Source organism: Amborella trichopoda, chromosome 9 (assembly GCF_054954075.1).
Source record: "Amborella trichopoda isolate Santa Cruz 75 chromosome 9, AtrichopodaSantaCruz75HAP2 v2.0, whole genome shotgun sequence".
NCBI classification, from domain to species: domain Eukaryota; kingdom Viridiplantae; phylum Streptophyta; class Magnoliopsida; order Amborellales; family Amborellaceae; genus Amborella; species Amborella trichopoda.
Genome location: NC_142344.1, coordinates 14140687 through 14151218, shown reverse-complemented (window position 1 = coordinate 14151218; position 10532 = coordinate 14140687). Strand labels below are relative to the sequence as shown.

General features: G+C 39.5%; 1 protein-coding gene and 1 long non-coding RNA gene across 3 annotated transcripts; both read right to left on the bottom strand.

The window, feature by feature from the left end:
- Nucleotides 1-1918: 1918 nt before the first annotated feature.
- On the bottom strand, nt 1919-2657 carry LOC110008553 (uncharacterized). Of its 2 annotated transcripts, XR_016040156.1 has the most exons (3): nt 2504-2637; nt 2359-2423; nt 1919-2051 (listed from the first exon to the last, which is right to left on the bottom strand). It is a non-coding gene; the product is annotated as an uncharacterized LOC110008553 (long non-coding RNA). The 2 variants fall into 2 exon arrangements; XR_016040155.1 differs by lacking the exon at nt 1919-2051 and having other exon boundaries at nt 2059-2423; nt 2504-2657.
- A 5865-nt stretch (nt 2658-8522) lies between these two features.
- On the bottom strand, nt 8523-10256 carry MIND (septum site-determining protein (MIND)). The gene has a single exon (XM_006829010.4). It carries the CDS (start codon nt 10068-10070, stop codon nt 9096-9098), a length of 975 nt encoding a protein of 324 aa, XP_006829073.1. The 5' UTR covers nt 10071-10256; the 3' UTR covers nt 8523-9095.
- Nucleotides 10257-10532: the final 276 nt, after the last annotated feature.

The window sequence follows — 10532 nt, the reverse complement described above, 5'->3', positions numbered from 1 at the left end:
GATTAATCAAAAGGTTTTTCAACATTAAAACTACCTTCTCCGATGGATTTTTGAGGTGCATCCGTAGTTCTACATTATAAGGTTGCATCCTTTATACAAACTTTTTCCCCATAAATACATACAAACGACCTTTAGCCATAAAAATCCTAGATATGCAAACAAAGGATCCGTATATCCTAGCGTCCGAAACAACCCATTCGATTTTGCTTATCCGGATACGTTTCCATACATAATTCCCTGCTAAAAAGCTATTTGAAATTGGCTCGGCAGATCTGTATATCCTAGCGTCCTTCGATTTTGCTTATCCGGATACGTTTCCATACATAATTCCCTGCTAAAAAGCTATTTGAAATTGGCTCGGCAGAAGCGAAATGCAGCACATACCGGAATGCTATTACGACTCCAATGTTCAAAATAAAGACCATGAATTTCGTCAGAGCATCTCAATTCGTTGTAGTGACCAAATAATTAAGTTTTGGAAGGTGTAGAATTCCAAAGAGAAGTTGCACAAAGACCTACGTCGAAAGAACATGTATTCGTGAGACATGTTTCTTTGAAGATACAAATGACTGTCGCATGAATATTGGGTGATAAGGCACCTAAGAGGTCTTGTAATGCTTGTTTATAGCTATGGGATTTAAAAAAATAAAGTTTAAGTAACCGTTTGTATTAAAAATACATATATTTAATTCGGGATTTTACATCATAACACTGTTTACTGTGCTACTACATGTTCTCAAGTACTCCCAACTACGACATGTTAAATCAAACGGGTAGATGTGCCACAAAGTTTAAGAAAGTTTTGTTGATCTTTAAGCATGATCAATAGTATAACTTTAACCTCTTGATTCATGCCCAATATCCAAGAGTGATTGTCACCTTCTTTTCTTCAAATAAGTATTAAAAATATCGAGTCAGCTCAAAACTAGTGGGGTACCAATCCAAATATAAGAGAACCCAAATTTCTACTCCTTGCGCTGAAGTCCAAAACTTCAGAATTTCTTTACATTTTAACTCGTGGAACCCCATAACACCTAGTTTTTATTTGACCTTTTGGGCAGTCCGAATGGCCCAAACACTTAAAGGTTCTTCGCACATTTTCAGCATTCCAAAACTCAAATTTTTGGAACAAAATTTGTACAATACACTACACAACTGTGGACCGGTGCCTGATCACATCAAAACCACAGCCGGCTTCACCTTCTCCTGCCAATGTGTTCTCGACCTTATTTGCCTCTTGCCAAGCATGCTTAACAGAAACCTGTAGGGTGCTGCAAATCTGAAACTTTTGGTAGAATGGTTGGTCAACGTGCCAAGGAAAGGGGAAGTCTACCCAATGACATTCATATAATCTCCTTCAAAAATTGAGCCCCAACTGCCATCAAACAATCTGACAACTCACAGCAAAGCTGTAGCCTCTGCCATTATTGCGTTTTTTGAACCAATGGATTTGGAGAGGAATAGTAAGAGATCTGGTGCAAAAGATCTAAATATTCCCCACTCCTACTAGGCCAGGGTTGCTCAAAGATTAGCCATTAAATTTAGCTTGATGACCCCAAAAGATGGAGGCGATCACCAAGTCAAGATGCCTCCACAAATTGTAATCAGGATGATGGCCCCCTGTTGTGCGGAATCAGGTGTAGACCATCCAAAGAACTTTCAGTTTCTTGCACAGAACGGGACACATCCTATCCTTTAAGGACTCAATGATATTTCATTGCTCTCAAAGATTCAGGAAATAACTCCAGCCATATCGCCCAAATAGAAGCAAGCATGGCGGCAAACCATAAAGGATTAGCAGCAGGGAAAGGTGGGGAAAGTAACCTGAAAAGAGCATTTGGACATTTCTCAGGTGACACCCACACCCAAAACCTCAGATGCAGGCTGCAACCGAGCACTGGAGAAGAAGTGAATTATGGTCTGCTCCACCTTCTTACACATCACACAGGGAATGGGAATGGGAATTGTAATAGCTCTTGCATATGGTGAGGCCCTTCCAACCAATCGAAAACATGAGTTTTTGGTGGGTAGGGGTACATGATCAAATCAAACTAGCAATAGAAAACAACTCAAATAAGACTTGATAATTTGAGTGCAATAAAAAAGGGTTGAAGCATACACACCACGCTCCTAGCACCCTCCGGTTCAAACGAGGAAATACAAGCAAAATATTCAAAAATCTAAACACAAAACCCAATGCAAATCCCTTTTTAACTGAACCCTTAACTTGACACCCTCAATTGTACTCCCAGTCAAACTAGAACCCCTTATTAAAGTTGGACTGCAAAACTGGTGCTCTTCCCCTAAAGAGAACTTTAAACCAAAATATAGTTCCTAATAGAGGGCACGGCAACTAACTTGTGTTAGTTTTGCTAACTGGTGCAGCATATTGCAGATCACAACTTGCTATATTGGCTCTATGCCTGCAAGAATTTTAACAAAAATTAGAACTTAGAAAGATAAACCCAATGCAAGAAAAATAATTGGGCAATTGTAAGCTTACTTGATGTTGAGAGATTGGCCTGCTGTCATAGGAAGAGAAGCTTTATTTAGCCTAGTTCAAAAGATCAAGCCACATGAATTCCTACTCTAGAACAGGACCATGAATTCCTATTCTAGAACAGGACCATGCATTACAGTTATTACTAAGCTAACTCCTACAATGGCAACAAAAAAGAAGTATCATTTTGGAGACAAACAATTTAACAACAGCCAAATCAGTGTTGGAAAATCAAACCGGCCAAGGACCGGGTCCAAGTAACCAGCAAACCGGCCGGTTCAACCAACCTAACCGGGCAGATCCCGACTGTCAAAGAAGTGCTAAAAAATAAAAATAAAAATAAATAAATAAACCTGGCCAAAACCGGATCGGCCAGTGCCCGACGAGTTGGACCGGCCGAGATTGCAAACACTGAGCCAAATTAACTACTTCAAATGCATGCATGATAAAGTCAAGGTTGATTCCTAGCTTATCCTGATGCATCATGCATAAAAATAGCCTTCAAAGTCTATGGCCAACAAAAGCACCACATAATTCAGGTGCTTTAGCCAAAGAGCCTCATATGCAGGTCCGCAAATCCACAAAAAGACCCTGGGAACCAAATATGCTTGAATACAGGCGTGACATTCACATCTAATATTTAGAAACATGTGAACTCAGAAAAGTTTATATCATCGTGAGCAATGATTATGAAAATATTCCCAAAATTTTGCAGACACTTAACCCAAAGGGACTCCAATAAATCCTATTCAAGGGTTTTCCAAGGGGCAAGGCAAACCACCTCCCAACCATATGAGGTGATGAAGAGCCACAACCCTACACTCAAAATCAGATGGGGTTCTGCTCATCCTGAAGAATCAGATCAGAAGGGAACTATTGCTTGCTAGCAATGATTTTCCTGAAGCATCGGGAGAACCCTCCACTGCTCTAGCAAAAATGCTAAAAACATTTGTGATAGGCCTTGAATCAACAAAGAAAGACATGAAGCTCTTGAAACATGACTGGAGCCTTATTGAAGTACTACTAAACGGAACGGTGAATGTTAGCATAAGCCAGACTTCAAACAGAAAACACAATTCATTAAAATATGTATAAAATTCTATAAAAGGTTTAGGCCATAAACAACCAAATTAAGGCGCACCTTCGAAAATTCACTAGAAGAGCTTGTTTCAATGTCAAAAAAGCCCCAGACCGATCAACTCAACCTCGAAATGTGTAGCTGTGAAGAAAAATGGATTTCAAGTATGGGAAATAGTTCATCTTTTAATGCATTATCTAGTCCGTCAATTTCCAATTGTTTATAGATCTGCTCCATCTACACTATTTTTGAAAATTTAAATTTTTATAATTAGATAAAAATATATATTCAGGCTATCACAAAGATTTTTTAAGTAATAAATTATCTAGTCCGTCAATTTTCAATTGTTTATAGATCTGCTGCATCTACACTATTTTTGAAAATTTAAATTTTATAATTAGATAAAAATATAAATTCAGGCTATCACAAAGATTTTTTCTACTTAAAAATCATATTTTGACAATAGTTAGAGGTACGCCTTACTTTTATTGTTTAGGGCCTCAACCTTGTACAAACCACATCATTTGTGCTATCTTAGTAGCTATTCGGACTCATATGTGAACGAAACTACAAGAGGGAAGAGGGGCTCTCAACTCTCCTCTCCCTAAGGCCAAATTCAAGTTAGCCCCTGGACATCAAAAAGACCACATAGGCTATAAAACCATAGCTTCATTACTGATTAAAGAGCCCTAAAAATTCCTAAATCAAAGACCTAGATAAAATAGCCTTCCTTTCTTTTTGATTGTTGACAACATTCTTGCTTGAGAAAAGGAGTCTAACCTCCATCTTTTGAGGATGGAATAGATTGGGTTGTCGAGTGATAGTGGTCATGAGTGGAGCTCCCAGACAGCGAGCAAAGAGCAGAGTGACAATGCAAGGTGGTAGGTGCCTCAATTAAGCGATCTTCCAGGGGACACATTGAAAAATTGTGAAGGGGGCTGCTAAGTGGAGAGAGGGCTCAATTCGTTTAATTTTAAAGATGGCTGCAAGCCTAACATGGAGTACGTAACCACTTTACTTCAAGAGAAATGTGGTTCCCATTTGATGGGGATGTATGTCCCATAATGGAATCTGCCAAACGAAAGAAAGGGGCTCTTCCCTAAAATGAGATACTAAGTTCCCAAGAAGACATAGGACATGCTCCCAAGCAGGAACATGTTGCCTAGGTGCTAGCGAACACATCCCCATGGTGATTCAAGAAGTGAACTCAATAAGGTAGTGGTTACTCAGACATCTCTACTGATTTCTTACAATATTCTGCCCCAGAATCACTCAAGCATTCAATTGAGATAAGAAGGCAATTTCATGCCGATAGTAATTGAGCCTGCTGCCTGGGAAACACCCATGTCCTCAGGTCCAATCCTTTTGAAAATTCAAAGTTTACAAATCTTTAATGGTACCGCTATAAGGACTTGCTTCTTCCTCATCTCCCACCCAATCGCATGCGAACTAGGCTAATCCATAAAGTACACTTTGAACAGCAAGTAAAATCATCATTTCTTCCAAAAAAAGACTAATTCTTTGAAGAGATAAGCATCCATAAAGTTTTACAATATGACATCTTTTTTTTTTCACGTAATGTTCTAGCTCCTTCCACCTTAATGATTCCTTTCACAGAAGGATAGGAGCTGGCCAGCCCCAATCCCACAAAGTGGGGCCTTGGGGTCACAATAGGCTCATGTCCTTATCTGGGGGTTACGGATGTTAGCAGAATACTGTACCAGAGGTTGGCCTGTTGCCCCCCAAATTAAATGCAACAATGGGGAGAGGCAAACCCTAAGTTCCCTTTTTAACAGGAAACAACTAATCTCTGTAACAACATAATTGAGAAAGGAGAGCGGCCACCCAACCTTTTCAAAGTTAAAGAAAACATTTTACAATAGCAAGAAGGACATTCTTTTAGCTAAAAATAAATGAACTGCTTTCATAAGAGACATAATGTGTCAACAATAGGGAGTGGAACAAGTCCCCAAAGCCAAGAAAGTTCTTAAGTAGTTGAGAATGCATTCCAAACAACAGGGGAATAGGCTCCCTTGGAGATTCCTCTCCTCAAATGAACATTAGGAGAGGTAATGCCATACGAAAAGGGAGTAACCTGCAACTAAGTTCTTCACTAAATAAAAGATCTATTGTTGCTTCTTGATCTTCAAAGAGGTAAGCCTCCAGAAAACTAGAAATATCAAAATGAACAAGCGTATGAGGCAAAAGAAAAAGTACTACTAGGTCAGGTCACCTATCATCCAGGTAACTCTCTTAATCTACATGTGCAAAGACAAGTTTTTGAAGATGAAGAAAACTCGAAACCTAATATAAAAAAAGCTGAAATTATTTACAATAGGGATTCATCACGTGGATATCATTCAATATTTCATCAAATTCAACGATTGTATGAAACAATTTTTCAAAACACGGGACACGGACCCGAGGTGGTTGGGGGTCCAATGCAGCTGGATGCGGTCCCGATGGGGGTGAATCACCTCTAGTGCAGCTAATAAAAGAATTTTAAAAAATAATAATGCATAGAAAAATAGAAACATGTGATTTACGTAATAGTATGTTTTTAAATTTATTCAATATCTACAATATATTAGCTAAGATTCTGAGTTCCTTGATAGCCTGATAATAGACTTTATTGTTACAGCTTCTAATTTTAGTAGTTTAAATATTTAATACAATTAACATGTAAAACAAAGCAATCCATTCAATCTCACATAAATATCAAAATTCCAAATTTTAAACCTCAAAGAACAAATACTTATGACACATAAAAGAAATGGATAATCAACTCTTGACTCTTAATCTGACAAGTCATCAAATACTTGAATTCTTCTTTCAAGTCTTTTTGTCCAATTTTGTTTTTTTTTTCTTTTGCTTTTTCTTGGGATTTATGTTTTTTCTCTATTTTCTTTTTCCCTCTTTTGTGATATGCTTTAACATTCCCAGTAATACCGATTAAATGTTCCTTTTGCCAGATAATATGCCAAATACAATTATCCCAAAATAGAGTACAAATAATGCAATTTCAATCCTCAGGGTTTTTGAGTTTAGCATATTTCCAAGCATTGTAGCTTGAAGATGATGACGACATTGCCCCCCCAAAAAAAAAAGTATTAGGAACTAAGAAAACTTACCAAAAACCCAAAGAAATTTCAATTTCTTCTCGGCCTTTGAAAACCTTCGATTAATTAGTAAAATCTTTGCCCGAATACCTTCCAAATAATGCCTAAATGTTTTACGAAGAATGCCCAAAACAATCTCAAGGAATAGTAAAAAAATCTCTTAATTTATTCAAAAACTTTAGATTTATGAAAAAAATTGAAAAGTTGGGAAGTTTTGGCTTTTAATCACCTTAGAATCATGTATAATGGTTCTAATGTGTTTTTTCTTTTCTTTTTTTTCCTTTTCTTTTTGGGGATGGGGCATATACCCCCCAAACCATTCCTCCGTTGTTTTTTTTGCCCGGGGGGGGAGGGAGGCGCGGACAAGATAATTTTACCCAAGCTCGTGGGTTTATTTTCCACCCATGAGCACAAAGCGCATATGTGGGCTCACTACTTGTGGTGCAATGCCGGCAATGTGGCACACATATGTGGTTGATGAGAGTATCAGACTCACTACTGGATGATCATAACGTGTATACGTAGCCAACTTCTTCCATAAAGAAGTCCAACATTTCATGACAAAACTAAGTGAAGCCCTCTTTGAAAATGGTAGATATCCAAGCGGTTTCAGTTGTTGTCGTCATCAGAAAAATCCAAAAAATCATACATGGTGACCAGCCTTCTTTCCTGATTTGAGAGAGGTTATGCTGACATCAGCATGTACTGTTTTTTAAATCAGTGATGATGTCAGCAAGTGCACGAAGAGAAGGATCAAAGATCTTGACAGTGTAGACCTATATCAAAATCGAACATGTGAATGGTTGATAAGAGTATGACGATAAGGAAAGTCAAGGACCGGTTGCTTATTGATGAAGGAAAGGTCAGGAAAAAAAGCAAACAAGCCCATGTTGTGCAAACATTGATGTCAAAGCTTCTATTACCAGCATATGCATGATAACTATAGATAGACTACTAGTGCATGATAACTATAGATAGACTACTAGTCTATTTTACAATATCAAGACTAGAAAATGGCTTCTGAAACTGAACTGAATAGTAAATAATAATTCCCAGATAAACTGCAGATAAGAGTATAACAGTAAGGACTGGATCCTCATTGCTGAAGGAATGGTCAGAAAAATAATAATGAGATTGCAGTTTCACAAACCACACATCAAGGTAATGAGACGCACCAATGCTAAATGAGCAACAACTAATCAAATGGACCATCTACGACGCTTACAGCCATAAAAGAAGAAACCATGAACAAAATAATTTCAATGCATCTAGCATCCAATCATCCAGATTTATACTTGCCCAATTGTGCAGACATTGATGTTAAATCTTCTATAACTAACCATGAGCATGATAACTGCAGATATATCCAGATGTACCACAAGTCATTGCAATTCATTATATGCAAATAAACTAGTGATGTCTAAAATCCGACACAATGGCATTTAGCATTCTTTCTCTTAGAGAAAAGGTAAGAGTTTCACATTAAATAAGCACGGTTCCGCCATGCATGCACCCCCTGCACAATAATAGCAATGGAACAGAACCAACCTTTTCTCAGTATTCGGCGAATCCTCCTTAATCGAGGAAATATTCCTATTATGTCAATGCCAATGGAATCAATGTTATTAGCTGTCAATTCGAACTTTTTGGTAATTAGAGTGGCTCAATTTTTCTTCCTTTGCCAACCCAAATAAGGAAAGGAAATTCACTGGCATCAAAATTCCACCGCAATTGCAATTAAATTCAGAAAGAAAAAGCTCGCAAGCAAATGAGAACAAAAAATAATTCCAACAGTAATTCTGTCTTGCAATCATGTGATTCCAAATTTTGAACAACTAAAATATCAGTAAAAAGCCATCTTTAGCTGTCATAATTGCTAATATACAACACTGCAAAGAAAACATTTACACATTCGAAAGTCAAAAACCCACAAACTTGGAAGCAGTGAAGCATGGATTTCCAAGCTGCAATGGTGAAATCTTAAGCTCATAGTCCTGACGAAAAAAAAGAAAGAAAGAAAGAAAGAAGAAAAAAAATGGAAAAGAGATGAGACACCAAAACCAATGATTCTTCAATTCTTAAGGCAGCAAGCATCCTCCAAGGAATTCCAAACAAAATCTCAAGAAGGAAAACTAACCTGACCAACTCCTGCAAACATCCCACAAAACAGAGTACAATGGCAACCCGAACTAAGAACAAAGAGAAAGAAACAGCTGGTAGAATGAAGAGAGAGAGAGAAAGAGAGAGATCATAAAGAAAGAAGAGGAACATCCAAATTAGGAAAAAGCACAAGCAGTAGCCTGATTGAGGGAGAGAGAGAGAAAGAGAGAGATGGAGAGCAAAAAGAAGCACAGGAGGCTTATTTGGATGAGAGCGGAAGTAGCAAAGGCATCAAAATTCAGCCCCCAAAGAATGAGAAGAAGCCTTTGCGCCTTGGCTCTTCCTCTTCGACAGCCACGGCATTCATGGTATCCTGCTCCACAAGCCTCCATGCCGCTTGCTCCAACGCAAGCCCTGCAATGGTGGGGGGCTTATTCAACACCAAAGGATACCCCCTGTTACTGCTTCGTATCACCTCCGCATCCTCGGGTATGACCCCCAACAACGCCAACCCTAACATCTCCTGCACGTCCAAAACCGACATCATATCCTCCCCCCTTATCAGGTCAGTCCTCACCCTGTTCACCAACATCTTTATATCATTGATCCCATCACACTCCAGCAACCCCGTCACACGATCAGCATCTCTGAGGCTCGTGATATCAGGGGTAGTCACCAGAATTGCCTCGTTCGCAGGGGCAATCGCCGTCACAAAGCCCGCATCGATACCAGCCGGACAGTCAATGAGGATGAAGTCCGGGGGTGGGTCATTCGATTTCAGGGCATCGACCAGCCAAATTAGGGTTTTTGAGCCAAATGCCAAGGGGATTTTGTAGCGAGGCTTGGAGATGCAGAGTAGGTGGAAATTGGGCCACCGCTTGTCCTTAACGAGGGCCTGGTCCAGGCGACAGTCACCATGGAGGACATCCAGGGCAGTGTAGTTGACGCGGTTCTCGAGTCCGAGGAGAAGGTCAAGGTTGCGCAGGCCAACGTCCGCGTCCAGGGCAACCACCTTGAAGCCAAGGCGGGCAAGGGAGAGGGATATGTTGGCAGTGGTCGTCGTCTTCCCCACGCCGCCCTTCCCGGAGGTCACCACCACCACGCGAGGAGTCTCCCCCGACAGTTCGGGCTTGCGGCTCCACTGGAGGACGGCTCGGCAGGGCGAGTGCGGTCTCCTCCTCCTGCTTGGTCTTGGAGTTGTTTTGTTGGAGATTTGGAGGAGGGGGTTAATTGGTGGTGTAAGGGTGCTGGACGCCTGCCTCAAAGTGATCATTGAGACAGAGAGAGAAGAATGTCGTGGGGCCGGGCAGAGAAATACAGCGACGAACAGAGAGTTGTTAAGTGAGAGGAATGCAGATGGAGAGTGAGAGACTGTAATGGGACGACATGATTTTCCAGAAAGAGAGAAGGCCTAAAATATCAGGAGAGAGAGAGGAGCTCAAAATATCAGCTGCGAGACGGGCACAGAGAAAATCAAAGTCCTTTTAAGTAACAGTCCCCAAAAAAAATTGAACGGTTCAAATGTTTTCTCTAAAAACATATTATTTTTAATTTTTAAATTTTATTTATTTTTACAAATTAATAATCTCCATCTTAAATATTATATATTATCTAAAAATTAAGATCAAATTTTATTTTAAAAATATATTATTAAGGTGCCCGCATTTCTACAGGTGAGTCAGTGGCCTGCATGCTAACCGCTTCCAAAAAAAATGAGCCAATTTAATAGACGTTA